The sequence below is a fragment of the Cotesia glomerata genome, linkage group LG3 (assembly GCF_020080835.1).
Source record: "Cotesia glomerata isolate CgM1 linkage group LG3, MPM_Cglom_v2.3, whole genome shotgun sequence".
NCBI classification, from domain to species: domain Eukaryota; kingdom Metazoa; phylum Arthropoda; class Insecta; order Hymenoptera; family Braconidae; genus Cotesia; species Cotesia glomerata.
The window spans coordinates 23,351,386-23,371,695 of NC_058160.1; the positions used below are offsets into that span (position 1 = coordinate 23,351,386).

A 20,310-nucleotide genomic window follows, 5' to 3' on the forward strand; every position below is an offset into this window, starting at 1 on the left:
TTTATCTAATTATATGGTGGATCCTATGTTAGAGTCTATTGATAAAAATGCGAATGTTTATAGTGTTAAATATATTTTTATATATATTTTTGAAGATATAAGCTCATCCCGATGTTACACTCATCAAGAATCTTTATTTAAGTACCCACATCATTTTTTCATATATTTATATATATTACATATATGTATATATGAAAAATATATCAAAATGTATGTGAGTACTCAAATGAAAGGTCTTGATGAGTATAACATCGGGATGAGCTTATATCTTTAAGAACGTCAATAGTTAAAAAAGTACAGTGCAATTTAACAAAAGTCATTATATCTATAGCTTCGTTCTCAAGATCACTAAGTAGTACCGTCCATGTACGCTTATACTTACCACATATTTAAAAGTAAAAACAAAAGCTTTACGCCCTAGCAACCGCTTTGTTTATTAATCATTACGTTTTTGTGCGCTTTGAATAAACATCACAAAATCTTCTTATATTGATTAAATAGTTATTTTTTGATTATTAAACATCATGTCTAAGCGTAAGGCTGAGGATAATTCCCTCTTACAATCCTTCGAAAAAAGTTACAAAAGTATCGTGATTTAATTGATCTTGAAAAAGCTAAGGCATCAACTAAATCTCCCGTTGATAACCTCTTATCTGAGGGTAATTATTTATATTTTGTTTTATTAAATTTTTTGTCTTTTTGGGTCAACAATTTTCTATTTTGAATTTGTTGTACCTATTTTGACTGGGTTAAGCTTTAAAATAGTAAAATTAGATTTTTATAATCTGATTTTATTTTGCATCAGGAATTTATTTATTTATTTCCTGGTCGCTTATCTTAACCTAGCTCTTATGCTCATTGCAGACTCAGATGATGACGACCGTCGTCAGAGTGTTTATTCTGACTCTGATCCTGAAACTGATTGTACACACGATCTTAAGGCGTCAGGCGAACTGCATGAGACGAAGGGTCCTGAAGTTCCCTCCCTGTCCAATTCCGTTCTCCAAATGCTGGGCAAGGATAAACGCCTTCACAAGGAAAAAACCTACAGCATTCATCCTGAATTGTCGGACTGTTGGAAAGCTATCATTTCATCAGGTTTAGATAAAAATGATAAGACGACAATTATTGATAAATATCCCAACAAGGGTAATTGTACTTTATCATCTCCTGTTTTAAACCCGGAGTTGCTGCCTCTTCTCCACAAGACGGCTAAATCTCGTGACAAATATCTATCAAATAACCAAGATTTGATTGGTCGTGGTTTAGTTTCTCTTGGTCAGGCAATTTGTAATATTTTTAATGATGAAGTTGAACCTGTCGATAAAACCCAGTTGTTACAACTTCTATGTGACTCCAGTGCTCTTTTTTGTGAGTCATTTCATCAGCTCTGTAAATCCAGACGCTCACAAATTTACCCCTGTGTGGATGACAAAAGAAAATCTGTCCTTGAAGATTCTATTACTGACGATTTTCTTTTTGGTCAAGATCTTGGCAAGCGCATTAAAAATTCGGTTGCCGTGGAAAAAACAGGGTTATCTATTAAACCCCAACCTCCAAAAAAGGATTTTCCAACTACACGGACTTCTTTAAACTGGAAGGGCCCGTCTGGCCCTCGAGCAAACTTCAATCAGACGGGCTACCAGCGTCCTCCGTTTGCCAAGCCAACGTACCCAAACAAACAAAACAATCAAATTGCAACTCGATCCCGGGCTCGGAACCAAACGAATCAGGCCCAACATCCTCCAGCTTCAACTCAAAAGTAGAGGTGAGAGTTATTGCTGGTCGTTTAAAATATTTTTTACACGCTTGGTCTAGCATAACCTCTGACGCGTTTATTTTAGAAACAATTTCTGGGTATAAAATTCCTTTTTCTTCGACACCAACTCAATCTTTTATTCCCACAAATGATAATTTTTCTAATAATGATAAAATTAAAATGCAGGAAGCCATTAATGACCTTCTGTCTATTGGTGCTATTCAAGAATGTACAGAAGAAAATGGGCAATTTTATCGGGTATTTTTCTTGTTCCTAAGAAAAATGGGAAAATGAGATTTATTCTGAATTTAAAAATTTAAATCAATTCACTGACACTTCTCATTTTAAAATGGAAGATTTCCGTACGGTTCTCAAACTGATGTCAGAAGGATGTTTCATGGCTAGCTTTGACCTACAGGATGCTTATCTCATGATTCCAATCCATAAAAACTACTGGAAATATTTAAGATTTATTTGGAATAATCATCTCTACGAGTTTATCTGTTTACCTTTCGGTTTAAGCACTGCTCCGTGGGTTTTTACAAAAATTTGCAAGCCAATCGTTAGTTTTTTACGTTCTTTGGGCTGGTTATCAGTAGTTTATTTGGATGATTGGTTGTTAGTAGCAACTTCTGCGGCTTTATGTGCGCAAAATATTAAAGTCACGCGAGAACTTTTAGAATCTTTGGGATTTTTAATTAATGAGAAGAAAAAGTAACTTCATTCCTTCTACTTCTTGTAAATTTCTCGGTTTTATTTTCAATTCAGTTAACATGACAATGGAGCTCACAGAAGAGAAAAGAATTAATCTTTATGATTTAATTTTAAAATTTAAAAATCTTTCATACTGCTCGATTAGAGAATTTTCTCAATTTGTTGGTAACATTACAGCAGCTTGTCCAGCGGTTAATTATGGTTGGCTCCATTCAAAGAAATTTGAAAGACACCGTTACCTCGAATTATTAAAATTTAATTATAATTACGATTGTGTCATGCAATTACCACTTCATTTAATCAGTGAATTTGATTGGTGGTTAAATAATATCAATTCGTCGAAAAATCCTATTAGAAATTCAAGATTCTCAAAGATTATTTTTTCTGATGCTTCATCTACTGGCTGGGGAGCTTTTGTGAAGGTCAAGTAATTTATGGTCATTGGAATTACCATGAAAAACAATTTCATATTAATTATCTTGAGCTTTTAGCTGTTTTAATGGTCTGAAGACTTTTGTTTTTAATTTATCTAACTGTGAAATTTTGCTCCGAGTTGATAATTCTACGGCTATCGCTTATATTAATAAAATGAGCGGTACTAAATACGAGTACCTGAATGATTTAACCTTTAAAATTTGGAGTTGGTGCGAGAGTAGGAATATTTGGCTGTTTGCGTCATACATCCCATCTAAAGAAAATGTGGACGCGGATGAAGCTTCAAGAATTAGTAATATTGATACAGAATGGGAGTTATCACTTTCTGCTTACCAAGAAATTGTTTCTCTTTTTAACAAACCGGAAATTGATTTATTTGCATCAAATCTTAATAAAAAATGCAAGAAATATTGTTCCTGGCATCGTGATCCGCTAGCGTTTTGTATTGACGCGTTCACTATTGACTGGAACAATTTTATTTCTTTGCTTTTCCTCCTTTTCTTTAATTTTGAAAACATTAAAGAAAATTCAAACAGAACCAGGCTTGTGGTATTTTAGTAGTTCCTAATTGGTGTGGTCAGCCATGGTATCCCTTATGGCTTTCATTACTTGACTCACAGCCAATTATTTTTCAACCTGATGTTAACCTTCTACGATCTCCTTGTAGACAAGTACAACATCCTCTTGCCCAAAAGATGTCACTGATGGCTGCACGGTTATCCGCCAGGCCTTCAAGGAACGAGGTGTGACTGAGGACGCAGTTGATTTACTTATCAATTCTATTTCCCATTCAACCCTACATCAATACTCTAAACCAATCGGTGATTGGGTTATTTTTTGTTATTCAAGGAATATTAAAATTTTTAAGCCGCAAGACGAAGACATTATTCATTTTTTAACGGATAAATTTAATAATGGTGCTAATTACAGCACACCTCAACACTGCTCGTTCAGCTTTATCTTTAATTTGTGTTACTGAAATTGGTAAAATCCTTTAATTTCTCGCCTTTTAAAAGGCGCTTACAATTTAAAACCAGCTAAGCCTCGCTACGATCGAGTTTTTAGCCTAGATCCTGTGTTAGAGAAATTAGAATTATTAAGCCCTTTAAATGATCTTGATTTACCTGCTCTTACTACAAAATTAGCTGTTTTGTTGGCGTTAATTACTGCTCATCGTATTCAAACTATTGCATCTATTAAAAGGTGTAATATTTTGAAGAGAGGTAATAATTATGAAATAGAAATATCTGATAAGATTAAGACTTCTAGACGAGGTGTCTCTCAACCTCTCTTACTTTTACCAAAATTTTTACAAAATTCAAAACTTTGTATTGTTTTAACTTTAGAAAAATATTTAGAAAAAACTTCTGATTTAATTGTTAATCCAAATAAATTATTTATTACTACTGTTAAACCTTTTAAAGAAGCGTCGAAAGATACTGTAAGTAGGTGGATTCGTTCTTTTTTACAAAGCTGTGTAGGTAATGACTTTACGTCTCATAGTTTGAGACATGCATCTACCTCTACTGCTTTAAAAAAGGCGTTAACCTAGATATTATTAAAAACTTAGCTGGCTGGTCGGATAAATCAAAGACTTTTGAGATTTTTATAACCGACCAATTATTCCTGATAAAAATATTTTTGCTGAGACAATTTTATCATAATTGTATTTTTGTTCCTCTATGTGTGTTCATTAAAATTTAAAAAAAAAAAAAAAAATGTAAACTGTTTTGAATTTAGTTCTATTTTATTTAAATTATGTTCACTGTAGCTCTGAACATCTACTTAGTGATCTTGAGAACGAAGCTATAGATATAATTGTAAGATCGAGCGAGCCTGGCGAAGCCGGGCGAAGCTCGATATTAATTATATCTATAGCTTCGTTCGAAGAGATCACTCCCTCTAAGCTTCGTTCATAATTTTATTCTTTTTCCCTCCCTGCGATCTCTTCTTTATTTAATCTTAGCTAAACTATATGATTAATAAACAAAGCGGTTGCTAGGGCGTAAAGCTTTGTTTTTACTTTTAAATATGTGGTAAGTATAAGCGTACATGGACGGTACTACTTAGTGATCTCTTCGAACGAAGCTATAGATATAATTAATATCGAGCTTCGCTCGGCTTCGCCAGGCTCGCTCGATCTTACAATTATTTAAGAAAGCAAAATTTTATTTATTTATAGTTCACAAGTCACAGCAGTCACATAGAGACTGTAAGGTTGCTAGTAATAGTTATTAAATTTTCAAAGTTATGAATAATAACAGTAACAATAACACGGAATAGTGTAAAACAGTAAACTACACCGTGTTAAATTTACACGAGTGAAAATTTCACAAGGAAGAAATTTTACACCGACATTTCAGACTTACACGGCGGTGTAAAAGTCCCTGGGTCCAACTTTACACCGAAATTTTTTACAGTGTACATTGGATAGTTATTTTAACATTTTTTTTTTCATGCATATCTGGCTTAATATGTCCTAATATGACTTAATAACTTTTCCATCATAGATAGCGTTGAAAATTTTCAACGGAGAGCGCATGGTCAGTTAATCCTCTCCCTACAAGAGAGTTAAATTTGAAGTGTTAAGTTATTTTTTTTTACTCTTCTAAAGAACTTGTCTGAGATTGATTTTTAGTTTGATCATTTATTAAATCAATTGTTGTTAATTACATATTAACTGGCGTACAAATTTCTATAAAACAAAAATAAGAATTATAACTAATTATTTTTTTTATAACGATGTATAAAAATTACTAATTTTAACAGTTTATGGGTCGAGAAGCAATTTTATTAAAAAAAAAAGGTAACAATGTTATTTTTAACTAAATATTATGATGCATCACATTGGTCGGATATAGTATAATCCAGAAACTCGGCTTTTATCCGGTCTACCGTTAAATTATATTAAAAGTGACACCCCGTCGCCATGGACGCTAGTCTGATTGCGAAAGTTTATAAGTGAATTAACTCCGGACTACGATCTCTCGGACGGGAGTAAACCAGGTGTAATGTGTACTGAGAAAGTAAGTATGAGATAGTAACAACCAAGTGACCACAACGTTATCTATAGGTATATATTATCTATAAACATGTATGTATACAGTAAGTGAAATGCACTTTTCCCTAATCCTTAGCCAGAGGGAAACTTGCTAGGACCTTTTAATGGCTCAAGTGTTATATACACCGGTTGATGTAGAACTAGAGAGTACTAACGCAGTATTAGCACACGGTATATACCGGTTGATTTAATGAATAAGGAAATTGAGACGTGGGAAAATTTATTCTAAACCAAAATCTTGGGGAAAATATTCAAAGTCACGAAAATAAAATTTTCAGTGCTTAAATAAAATTATGCTGCACGGAATATGTCAACAGATTTTTAGATTATTTTATTTTATTTTGCACTGCGACAAAATAACTTTTATACGCATCTTATTTTCTGCTCCCGAGACAATATTTTGCAAAGAAATTTAAATATGATATGATGTTTTTTTTTCAGGATTTTAGGATTAACAAATAATGAATTTGTTTGTCTACGAAAAAGTGATGAAATTATTTAAAAGAGATATTGGATTTTTTGTGTTAAATAATTAAAATTTTCAAATGTAATTTAAAAGCATATCGTCAACTGAAAATTTTTTGAAAGTGTTTAAATGTGTTGAAATTTATCGTTGGATTATATCAGAAAGGTATTCAATAAATATTTGTTTTTCCCACTACAGATCAGTGATACTTTTATTTCAGAAACGAATGATGTGTCAAACACACAAAAAATTTATGGACCGACTTTTTTACACGTGATGTGTGTCAATTGTGACGGTTCATTTTTTAGCTTTGAAAAACAAAAAAAAACATTGATCTCAAGTGAAATATGAGTAATTTTTTATAAAAATCTCAAATAAAAATCGTATATTCACAGAGAAAAAGGTTAGCTTTAACCAAAAATATCTTGACTTAAGTATAAATTTTTTACAATCTTAAAATTATACAAAATACGCTCAAGACTGGACTCTGATCGGACTGCGTTCTTAAAAAAAAAAGTGATACTGCGTAGCAATCACTTTTGCGAACTCAATTCGAATTTATTGATGTAATAGTAATGTGTTTTTTTCAGAATCTTGAAACGGGTAACTGTTTAAAGCTAAGAATATTAAATTTTTGATTTAAACTCTTTCAATCAAGAATAAGATATTGTAAAATATACTTCTTGTTTCGAGAAATTTCACTTCTCAGTCCAAAATATTTTATGTTTAAAAGGAAAAATGAAAAAGTACTGATTCAAAATTAATTTCATTTTATTCAATAGCTTGGAACTATTGAATCAAAATGTTTGATACCAAAAAAATAATTTTTCTTGCATAAAAATATTCGTCGTCTTTCCTAAAATGTTCTGTAGGTAAAAATGTTGTTTTTAAGCCAATATATCTTTTTTTTTTTTTTTTTCTATGTATAAATAAGTAGAACGTTTACTTTTTTATACACACAAAAAACAAATTTCTTGCACCAAGAAAATTTTAAGGAAAATAAAAGTTATTTTGGAGCAAGAAAAAATTTTTTTGGCTCAAGAAACTTTGACTTCATTCAAGAAATTTTTAACCTTCCTTAATATTTTCTTGAGCCAAGAAAATTTACACTCGTCAAGAATTTTTTTTTTCAGTGTAGGTTTGATAAGATTTGATACAAGAAGAAGTTACTTTACAAAATAAACTTGTGTAACAGCGAGCTCGCGAAACTAAGAATCTTGAACCAGAAATTTCACGAGAAATATGTCCGTTGTTGTGGGAAATATATTTGTCGGATTTAACCCGTTGAAAAGGCACATCGTTTGTCGCGAAAATTACATGTCACCTTAATCCTTGACACGAATACTGTGAGTCTAACGAGAGGCGGTCGTGAGATTTAATGAAGGAGGAAACGAAAACGAGGTTGTAAATTAAGTTAACCAGGGTGAGCTGGTGCCGACGCGGGTGTGCAACTGTTCAGCTCCAGCATCACCAACTATACTGAAGGATTTAGATATGTACTTACTTAGCTAAAAGTAAATGGAAGACTCCCTCCCGTCGCTGGTGGTGTCTCTGATTCTGGCTCTGCTATCTTAACGATTAATTTTTCTTCCCAGAGTTTGTTTAATTTCTGTAACAAATTAAATATTGTTTTTGTTTTAATTAAAAACACCTGGGTTATTCAATTACTGTTTTAATTAAGGATTTAAACTTTGCACTGAAGCGCTAGCTTCGCTTTTATTACTATTTAATTTAATTCTAGTTATTGAATAATCGAATAATTGATTCTATTGTTTGACTTATTTTTGTTTATTCAATGAAGAAATAAAAAAAACCCTGAAGAAAAGGAAACAAAAATAAAATCCCAGAAAGCATCAGTGTATACAAACAGAGTCTGGAGAAATGAAATGAGAACAAATACAATCAATTTACGCTGACGCTGAATCACGTTCTTGTTGAGCCCAGTGCTGGAAGATAAGAATAAAAAGCGTGAAACGTAAGTATAGGAGTACAGTGAGAAATAGAAAAAATATTAAGTAAGTGGACTAAAAATAAAATAGTTTGATTCGATCGTGAGAGTAAGAGAATGTAAAAGGAAAGAGAAGATGTTCAAATCGGCTCGACTGTGTACAGATACTTGCTCTCACAATTTAAAGCTTACTATTATTCGATGTTTTTATTTTTTTGTAAATACGTCAGTCTACTTGGAAAAGCCTCTCCAGTGATCAAGAACACGGATGGAAAAAGAACAAGTGCTGCATTCTTATCCTGTAACGCTTAAGACAAAAACAAGATTTTTACTACTGTAAAAACTTTGGCAGTTTTAATCGCTGAGTTTACGAATTCAATAGTTATATATCGATGTAAACAACTTTACTAAGCGAGTAGTTGCTTTTTAACAAGAAAAAAAATTTTCTTTAAAATTTATGAGAAAATTACTGGACTGTAGTATAATCGCAGGACTCTGGGACGCTGACTTACCATTTATTAGTAAAAGCAATACTTTTTAAAGTTTATGTAAGTGAGATTTACCGGACTGTTCCATACAACAAAAAAAAAGTTTTAATTCAGCTTACCGCACACATAGAATTATTATTGGACATACTGTTTATCAATGGAACATTACTATTATCAACTTTGTAGGTTTAATATTTTTGAAAAACTAGATAGTAATTAAACAAGGTGAAATGTTTAATCAATCTTCTGATTAAATTTATTTTTTAAGGTTAATAGCTAATAATAACTAACAAAAAATCACGAATGTAATTAAATTACATTTTTATAAATAATATTTTACTAATTGCATAAATTCTCTTATAATAATTGTGTAAAACATTTGTTAGAATTAACTCTAATTCAGCAACAACTAATCACTGACATGTACAGATTTTGATACGTAGAAGGATTGCAGCACTGTTTTAAATTTCCCGTACAAAAAAAATTCTGATTCAAAATGAATTTAAGATTGAAATTCATATTTTGACACAAATATGAATTAGTTTTGAGATCAATCCAAATTTGAAATTGATTTGTAGACAAAAATTACGACGTCTGTAGAACTTTCGATCATGCTTCAGAATTTTAATAAAGACTTAAAAATATTTAGGATTAATTTTATATATAAAATATCCTTAAGTCTTTATTAAAGTTCTAAAGCAGGATCGAAAGTTCTCCAGACGTGCCAATTTCTATTTACAAATCAATTTCAAATTTCAAAATATGAATTTCAATCTTAAATTCATTTTGAATCAGAATTTTTTTGCACGGGTTGGTGGACAATACTATTACTTAGATTAATTTTTACTAGAGACTTCGGTAAATTTATAAGTAATTGAATAAAAGTATCCACAGATTCGGTAGAATCTGGCGCCAAGTTCCGTTCAAATCCGTTGTAAACGGAGCGCCAGACTACCGAGTGTGTTTACTGTAAGCAGAACGGTATTTTGAGGTTGCAAAATTTTATTTAATTCTACGGTACTTCTTGTTCCTAAATTTTATATTATAACAGTAATTCATACTTTATTTTACTGATATCAATTAATTATATTCAATTATAACAATTAATCTACTTGAAATTATTAAATTTTATCAGCACAAACTATAGCAAGCTCAAAAATTTCGATCCTGACTTTTTTTCGATGTAAAAAGTGACATGCCACAGACTAAGTAATTCGAGAATGCATGGTAATAGTCCAATAGATGGGAAACTACAGTTAAAAAAATAAATTTCACAGCTTGCATCTACACCCGCCAGGGTGCGCTGCAATTATTTTTACATAAACTGTAGCTTCAAGGGGATAGTTTGCTATAAAAAATGCAGCCAACTTGAGATTTAAGTTGGTACCAATTGCAAATTTTTATTATAATTACAAAAAATACTGAAATCCGAACAAAAACAGTTCACTGTAAAACAATGGCGCCAAGTCCACGTTCATAAGACTATTAAGAAAAACAAATTTTTTTTTTTCTTTACAAAAAGATATAAAATAGAAAAATTAAAAAATCCAAGTAACCGATATGATTGTATATGATTTTCGGAAATTAAAAAAAATTTTGTTGTAAATTTAAAAATTAAGAAAAAACTTTTGGAACGTACATGGTGTACGTCATTGTGTATTTCAATTTTTTTAAAGTCCTAGTAAATAGATTTTACGAATTTCATGAAAAGTAAAATATTTTGCAACCACGCACACTAAATACGTTCCAAAATTTTTTTCTTAATTTTTAAATTTACAACAAAATTTTTTTTAATTTCCGAAAATCATATACAATCATATCGGTTACTTGGATTTTTTAATTTTTCTATTTTATATCTTTTTGTAAAGAAAAAAAAAATTTTTGTTTTTCTTAATAGTTTTATGAACGTGGACTTGGCGCGATTTTTTCACAGTGAACTGTTTTTGTTCGGATTTGATTTTACTGTAATTTTTAATATTAAAATAGTAAAAAAAAAATTAATCATCTAATTGATTTTTTAAGTTTATCATTTTTTATCGGTTACGATTAATGGTAGGGGAGAAGGGGGTCAATTGAACCAAAAAAAGTTTAGTAATTTTTTACTATTCGAATTAAAACTAAATAATAAATTTTTTTTTCTTGGAATGATAGTTTATTAAGTCTACTATCATTATCAATACATAAATTAGTTAATAAACAACGTGAATTTTTAAAAATTATTAATTTATCCAAACGCGTCGAATGGTTCAATTGACCCCGCTCGGGGGGCAATTGAACCACTGCTCGGGGTCAATTGAACCAATGACATTTATAACTCAAACCCGAACTTTTAATAAATAACATATTAATTGTTACTTTCTAATATTACTGTTGCACATTTTTAATACACATATATTATATTTAATAAATTAAAAATCGATTTAAAAATAATTTTAATTACAAATTGAGTTTATCAAATTGTTAGGTTATTTCCCTGAGTATTTTTCACGTCGAGTCAAGATGCGCGCGCATGTCCCATGCTTCTCCGTATGGTTCAATCGTCCCCGGGACTGCTGGTTCAATTGACCCCGTATAATTTTAAAACAATTAATAGTAAATAATAAATAAATAAACCATTCTATCACTATAAACAAAGTTGAGGATTATAAAATATAAGTATATACAACTACTATAATTCAAATTTTATCAATTAATTCAAAAATTTAAATATTATTAAACAATTTGTCACCAGCCGAAAAGAAAGTTTGCATGCCTAAAAATAAGAAAATCTCAATTTTTCAAAATTTATCGATCGCAATGATTTCAAATTTTGATCATATCCGAGTTTAACATATTAGAATCTAATTCTAGGAGCATGAAGCGTTTTTTCAATTTTTTCGATTTTTTAAGTCGAGTGGTTCAATTGCCCCGTGGTTCATTTGACCCCCTTCTCCCCTACAATTCTAATTTTTTTATATTGCATTTTTAAATAATTATTAAAATAAATGTGATTAGATTAGGAATTGTGGAATGTCTAACGATTACTGTTATTTTCATGATAATTTTTAAAGAAATTTCTTCCTGTATAATATTAAAAATGAAGGTCTTATTTGGGGTTGAAGTTACTGAATAGATTAAAAATTACCTGAGTCAGAATAATGAACCTACATGAGCCTACAGGACAATTTTTAATTGTTTCGATCGATATTTTTATCTTTAATTGTTTCGATTGATCAATATAACCTCGCAAAATACACTTATACCAATATTAAATAGTACAATACAAATAAATTTAAATAGTAACTAAAAATTTATTGATAAAAAAACTTAAAAATTCAATTTATAAATTGAATAATATCAATCAAAACAATTGAAAATTATTCTGTAGGCTCATGTAGGTTCATGTAGGCTCATATAGGTTCATTATTCTGACTCGGGTAAATAATTAATTATTAATTAGTTACTTTGAGAAAAAAATATGGTCACAAATATTCAATATAATTTTTAGTATTTTTAAATTAAAAATTTACAAGAAGCTATTATCATTAAAGGCAATTCCGTAATTGTATACAGCTCAGAAACAATTATTTGCTTTGTTTACGTAACTTATTTACACTTAAGTATTATATAAACATGAAAACAATACGAGAAATTAAATCTCGTAATGATTATTTAAAATGAAAAATATAATGTAACGAGAAATTAACAGTTATGTGGGAAATAATCCTCGTGATATGATGTGATTATAGAATTTTCAAGCTTGTAAATATAATTATACAAACATGCTATGGCACAAAGTATAAACAAGTCACGTAGATAAATTACCCTTGGAAAAATTGACACGAATGAAAAATATTATTTTAGCAATAAAAATTAGTTTTCAGTCGTTGAGAAAAGTTTTATTTATCGAAAAATAATCATCATGCTTCTATATCTATATAAATATACGTATAAAATAAAATTTTTTGTTCCATTTAATTTCTCTTGTACAAAGTTTTGCGACAGAAAAAAGTGGATGTGAAAGGCTACAGAGAAATGAAATGAGAAAAGAGGATTAAAGGAAGCGCGCGGTGGTTTTACAAAGGTAAACTTCTCTTCTCGTTCTGTCGAATAAACGCGAGACAATGCAAAAAAGTGTAATTAAAAATGGACCGACTAATTAAATTAGAGAAATTACGGCTCCCCTTGAGGCTTTTTTTTTAATTCATTTGAGAAATGAAAAGTATACAATAACTTTAATTAATTTTCTTCTGTCCAGAGGTATCACATTTATTAAAAAATGATCCAAAGCTTTCGTGAATTCTATTATCTATTTAAAAATATTCTTCTCCACTAGCTTAATTTTTTTTACCAGTTTATCAAATCAGGTATAACGAAAGTAAATTGCTTATTTCGTGACGTTCATTGTTCTATAATACGCTTAGATATGGTCTCATGAAACTTTACACAAAAAGAAACCTAACATGGTCGGAAATTTATAACTCGCGACGTGTTAATACGATGTATTCATTCGAGCTCTAAAAGTGGACGTGTAATTTTTTAACACCTAATTTACACTTTGAACAAAAGAAAATTATGATATCAATAATTTATGTTAATTACTATTAAAATTTGGAATTATTTTTTACAATTATTCAATTAATTCAATAAAATACCTTAAATAGAAATATTATTTACTAAATAAAGCCCAAAAATGTATAACCAAAATACTGGATAGTTAAAAATTGCGCATTGAGTTAACTTCAGCCCATCTGGTTGAAGAATACTCGATAAAATAAATCGGTAAAAAGATAAAAATGGAGATAATTAAAGCTATTAGCCGAAAAAACGTACCTCTGGAAAATGATAGGATATCAAGGATTAATTAACAGAGTTAAGTAGAACGAGCAATCAAACCGATAAAGACTATAATGGTAGTTTCCCGTGAGCGTCATGGGGATCATCCTTGAGATAACGCACCGGATTAAAATGAAAGAATGAGGACGAAAAGTGGAGATGTAGTCAGAGACAGAGACAGAGGCAGATAAATTGTTAGACGTTATATAAGAACAAGGCAAGGCTGTTGGGAAGAACCACCCGAGGAGTTTTCTGGTCGTCGTTTTCAGGAAATTTCCGCGTAACTGGGCTCGAATCGAACGCGGATACCCGGAATCGAGATAACGAGAACGGAAAGGGTTCCCCAGGGGATAAAATTGCCAAGCGGATTCCTGTCTTTATCTCTCTTTACTCTCACCCTTGCTGTCGATTACTATTTTTCCCGACAATTCAGGCATACAAGAGCGTTCAGAGTACAGAGTACGCTTCTGCTTACGCTCTGTGCTGTACATGTTGTTTTTTTTTTCACTAGAATTTTTACACTTAGCGACGTTTTAACGCTTCAACAATTTTTTATAATGGTTATTCAACTGTCTTTTTTTGTTTTATTTTTTATTTTACTGTAGAACAAATAAATGAGGAGTAAAAAATTCAAATTATTGTCGATCGTTACGTCCTTGCACATGGATATATTTATCAAAGCGGTCGTATTGTATGTGCGATAAGATATAGAGGGCCGAATTTTTTGTGTAACATACATTTACATATATATGCAAGAATACCAAACCATACCTGGACTATTTAACTTGTGACCGCAAGACAGCTCATAAAGTTTGAAAATATAAAGCACCGAGAAAACCGCAATAGCGCGATGCGGGGGCATTAAAATTCGAGTGATAGCGAGTATGAAAGATATCAGAAGAGAAATTATGTGCGAATAAAAAATTAATAGCCAAAAAAAACTACCACTTAATGTTACCTTCAATATTTTTTATTCGCATATACACGGAAATACAGACACAGCTTAAACTCTTGTACAACTTTATCAACCTGACAAACATTCAAGTATTATTTTTTCCCAGCACTAATACCAGTTATTTCAAAAAATGTTTGCTCTGTTATCCCCAGATATTTTAACTGTTTCATATTCGCGAATAAATGTTGATTTTAAATCGGGTGATATTGCTTTTGGTTGAATAATTAACCAATATCAAATCTCGATACTCGATATTTTATACAGAGTAAAAAAAAAATCTGTTTGATTTATGAAATGAAAAAAAAAAATTCCATATCAACTTTTCAGCAATTTTAAAAATTAAATACAAATTTATTATCTAAATTTTCCAATTCAATATTTTATTACTCGATAAATGTCTGATTTGGTTTTATTTCTGTCAAGTTTTGAGAAACAGGGTTTAATATTTTACAAAATGATATAAAAAACACAAACTTTTTCGCATATTAAATGAGGAATTTAATAAAACTTTTTAGTAAAATAAGTCATTAATTTTTTATATTTCTCTATTTCAAATATTTATATCATAATATTTATAACGATGTCTCATGCTTCGTAATACCTTCTATTAAAATCATGCTCCTGCATTTTAATACCCTCAGAGCAGAATAATAATATCGGGATGTGAAAATCCACACCAATAATACAAGATATAAACCACAAGCCGCAAAGAAAACACCGAGATCGTCTCGTGAAAATCGTGATCTATATTATACAATATTATTGATCGTTAATCATCAATCATAACTACTACACGATATTGTAAAAACTCAGTTATTGCATCTCTATAGATTCAAATCATCCATTTAAAGTCCAGACGGTTTATATAATAGTAAAAAAAAATAAAATAACATAATAAAAGAGACTTTATGTAACTAGTAATCTATTGAGTCATTATGTAATAAATTATCGCTGTGGAGCTCTGGTATCATGTTCAGAGGTGATGTAGCTGGATTATAACCGATAATTCGTGCAAAATAACATGCATAATCTACTATAAATATCTGTACACATATACATGTCTTGTAGAGAGATATAATATACATAATATAAGGAGAAATATATAATACATGTAGGAATAGAGAATCGCGAGAAGCGTGTGAAGCCAAACTTGGATATATCAGATTTGAAATTGACGTAGCTCGTGATATGCATGTAACTAGTCTGACTCTCGGTGCTCAGTACTCACTGCTGAGTTGGATACGGAGGATATGTGTAGCATATACTCCATACTCGAATGCCTGGAGGCTTTGGAAACGAGTTACACTCATCTTTTTCTATTCTCCGTCTTATCCGAGGACTTCTCTTTGTCGCGGAAAGATATACATACATGCATACAAATTTAATACATATGTAATATGTATTTGATCGTGATATCAGCACACCCAAAACCCGCAACACAACTACACGTACAACTTCTACGGTATGAGTTTACAGTCGAGCAGTTGTATTTATATATATACAATACTCAAGATAATATTCAACACTACGCTTTCGCGTGAAAGATGTACTTACAATTGAGTTGACGACAAAACGGTTTGTTCATTGCTTGACCTGGTTTTGATATTTGTTGCCAATAATTGAGTACTTACAATTGTATACAACAGTATATTGTCAGCGCTTTATCGACCAACTTTTCAATACAAATTGTACGAACCCTGGAAAATTTTATAGCTGTATACATTATTTATCGAGATTGATCGAATTTTGGTTGTTTCATTTTAACTAGGGAAAGTATTAATTAATTGAATTATCAATTTATCATTCTTATATTCTAGTTGGATAGGAATATTTTGGGACTCTTTTAACGGATTAATAATCAAATATTTTTGAAGCACGCAGAAAAAAAGGTTCGCTTGATCCAAGAAAATTTGTCGAAAGACTTGCGTTTTTTTTTTAAGCAAGACGTAATTTTGTTGTTGCTAAAGCCCTGACTTCATATGACTTTGCTTTAGTTAAGAGAATTTTTGTGTTTCTAAATATTTTTTTTAATCAAGATTAGTTTTTTAACGAAGAATTTCCCTTTATGTTTGCAAAGTAACCCATAAAAAATGTTTTGATAAAGCAATACAGTAGCAGTACAGTATGGTAATACAGTACAGGTGTTTTCACACATCTTTAAAATTTGTAATGCCAGAATAAAAATATAAAATAAAATAAATAAACCACATGTTCATAAATGTCAATATTTGAAAATTTTATGCCTCTATGACCTATATATGTATGACCATATATGACTTGATATTAAAATTAGACCAGCATGATTTTCTAATCAAAGATAGTTTTTAAGGTCTCTGACAGGGGGCGCACGATCACTGAATCTTCTCCTTACATGAAATTTACATTTGATGTACACGAAAGGAAATTGAAGGAATTTTTACTACTATACTATCGTTATTTTTACTAAATAAAATAGTAACGGTGGACTATACTTCTCATTTAATAATTTTTACGATCTATTATTGTAAATTTTATTCAACAAACAAGACTAGCAAGAGACTTAAAAAGTCAAATCCTATAGAGCAAACTATATAAGATGTGTTAGTGAACTTTACAATTCAACTTTAAATTTAAAAATAAATGAATTTAATAGATGATTTTCTTCAGCATACAAATAAATGATGAAGAAACTTTTTAAAAGCCGACCAAATGAAATAATATTCACATTATTGAAATAAAGTAAAAAACAATCGAATACTCTCTGACATTTTGACCTGTCTTCAATTCTAATAAAAAATTTTAACTTCAGTCAGTGTCATAACGTCGATTTTCCGATAAATTGAATTTTTTTCTACAACGAATAACATTGAGTGATACGAATAATTAAATTAAACATTAAATATCGATAGTCATTAATATAAATAGCAGTGATTTATTCAGTGAGATACATTCGGGCGATCAGTGGCATGGAACAAAAAGCGAATAACATGAAACAACAACGAGGGGATATAAAAAACATATAAATAAAACAAAATAGCAATGACCTCACAAGAGTCTCGTGTGGCACATCGGCCTTGTCGAGACGAATTCGAGAGTGGTTTGCCTTGAGCAGTATTAAACTCATGGTGTTCTATCTTTTATACTCTCCGATAATTTTCGTTCAACCCCCGTCTGCTTTATCTCCCAACAAATTCTCTAAAATTACAGCAATTCATACTGTTAAAAGTGTGATAAAACATCATTCTAACAAGAGGAACCCAACTAAAAAGTGTAGAACAAAAAAATTCAATTATACGAGTGTTAACAATTGGAGAGCCCATAAATTTGTTCTTTTCAGAGCAAAGCTGTCGTGGATTTTTTATTGTAACCTGAACCCGCAGTAATAATCATTTATTTCGACAAATATATAAATTATTAATTATAAATACGAATTCGAGCAGAACGCAATTAGAATTTTGTCAAGGAGTTATTTATATACATGTGAATATGGACCGCGGTTATTACTGCAATATATTGACATAAATATGTCCCGCGGACATTGCAAAATGAGATTCAATCACCGAGTGTACAAATGTTTAGGGTATGAGGTTAAGAGTGAGTTAAAGGGCGAGAGGAGGATAAAAATTTGAAAAGAGAGAGACCGAGTCGCACACAGCAAACGAATGCCACTCGTATGTCAACAACAAACGAGGGTAAGTATACATGGCCTCTGGGGTAAGTTCATGAAAAGCTTTTTGTATGCACACACCAACCAACCAACCCCTTTACATCTCCCTTACGACCCACAGCTCCTGTATTTCCGCATATACTTGCCGACTTGCGCTCGCAAACGCCTATTATTCTCTGTAATGTGTTAGTTTAACATTAACGTATATGTGAGAATGACAGACCCACCGAAGAGTAATATATTATATTTTATTAATTACCCCGGGTGTATTATAAATCGAACGCTTGTCGGCACTTGTATCCATTAAATATGTCCATCGATATTAATTGGATTTATTATTGTGTATGCTACAAAAATTACTGCACCATTGTTTTTTAAACGTGCAACGGAAATTTTTAAAATATTTATTTCTATGGTGAATTTTATTCAATTCTAAGTATTGTACTTTTCTGCATAAATTTTTTTTTGTATTGTTCGCTTTAAATAAAATATGTAAATTTCAAAAATTTACAGAAATTTATTAGTTGAAAAATTATTTTAAAGTTCTATAATTTTTCTTGGTTTTTTTTCGTTAAAATTTTTCGCGTCATAATGAAAAAATAACGAATTTACATTTTGCAAAGTTTACAAAGTATTAAATCAAAGTCCTTTATATTCGAAGTATAGAGAAGATTCTGTTTTATTAAAAACTAATCCAATAAGCTCCAATTTTTATTTTTTTTTGTACCACAATAATCTGTACTGTCTGCAAGAGGGTTTAAAATATTGAAAAAAATTTTTTAGTAATATATGAAAAAAATTAAATTAAATTAATATTGATTAATCTACTTCCGTTTTTAGCTACCGGTTTTTTTTTTTCATAAAATCAATGAGCGAATCAACAATCATAAGTATTTTTTAACATGAAAAATTTTTCCCCAATATTTGCATTGAAAAACGAAATAACTCTGATTGGATAAAGGATTATTTTTAATTTAAAACAGGAGTCGTGGTATTTAAATAAAATGTTGGAATATGATGAAAATACAAGTTATTATATTTGATTGTAATATAAAATTGATTTATATTGTCAAAGCAACAAAGAGAAGGATAAAAACCGCACTGTGAAAATGGAAATTAAAACTGTCATGCTATTGAATGGCAATCATTCCATACTGTGTACCGCGAATAAAAAACAAAAGTATATGAACCAATTAACCATCAGTATGCAATCAAAATGAATGAAAAAAAGGAATACTCACAAACCTGCATGTTTTATACCCATCATATAATCTCAATGACAAAAATACCACGCGGAAATAAAAGTCACAAGTGCATTAAATTGCAGTATCACTGAATGATTTTTTTTCTGCTCGACATCTCATCGGCTTGACGCTGCTAAACAATGTACTTTTGTGCTGTTCATACACTAATACTTACGAACCAAGTAGGAAGGAATAATAATATAATGAAAAAGCAACCGGCTGCTTCTGCATCGCATGTATGTTATGTTACTGTTACACTCTGGAGGCAAACCGTACGCCAACCCAATGTAAATGCAGAAACAGAAAGAGCAGAACCAACGTATAATGTGTAGATGTTGACATGGTATGGACACGAGACAAGAAGATAAAGGGTAGAAAGTAGAGAACCATAAACGGACTTGCCATCGCTCGGTCATTGTCTCTGTCAGTCGTTCTGAAGACTGCAGACAGACAAGATGAGTAAACATCTACATTTGTATCTAGATCCATGTCTACGTCTTTTTGTTATCATATGTGTAATCCTACCCTCTTCTATACACTACATCCAGCTATAACTAAACTACAAACTTATACTGCATCGTCGGTGGTAGACAACGAACGAAAGCAAACATTGCAGCTCAGAGACAATCTAGCGGATGAGGGTTCAAAGAACCAAGCAATAACCGGTCTCGTCGGAAATAACTCGAAAAATTTAATAAAAAAATGATATTTTTAACAATTATTCGGCATTGTATTGTGGTAAGTAATTTGTAAGTTATTAGAAGAAAATTATTTAATTT

The 20,310-nt window shown here is 30.7% G+C and overlaps 2 protein-coding genes across 4 annotated transcripts in view; one reads left to right on the forward strand and one right to left on the reverse strand.

Moving 5' to 3' along the window:
• Positions 1 to 20,310, reverse strand: part of LOC123261986 (alpha-mannosidase 2) — a 165,369-nt gene that overhangs the window by 130,544 nt on the left and 14,515 nt on the right. For all 3 annotated transcript variants that reach the window (XM_044723939.1, XM_044723937.1, XM_044723938.1), the window contains one exon: positions 7,940 to 8,044. The gene's annotated coding sequence lies outside the window, so the exon portion shown is untranslated. The remainder of the gene's footprint in view (positions 1 to 7,939; positions 8,045 to 20,310) is intronic.
• Positions 582 to 3,815, forward strand: LOC123261989. Its single transcript, XM_044723945.1, has 3 exons — positions 582 to 659; positions 865 to 1,768; positions 3,576 to 3,815. The coding sequence occupies exon 2, from the start codon at positions 1,008 to 1,010 to the stop codon at positions 1,764 to 1,766; it is 759 nt and encodes a 252-aa protein (XP_044579880.1). The 5' UTR covers positions 582 to 659; positions 865 to 1,007; the 3' UTR covers positions 1,767 to 1,768; positions 3,576 to 3,815.

Bases quoted from the DNA above. Each gene is read 5' to 3' on its own strand.
- LOC123261989 (XM_044723945.1), top strand. From the start codon at position 1,008: ATGCTGGGCAAGGATAAACGCCTTCACAAGGAAAAAACCTACAGCATT.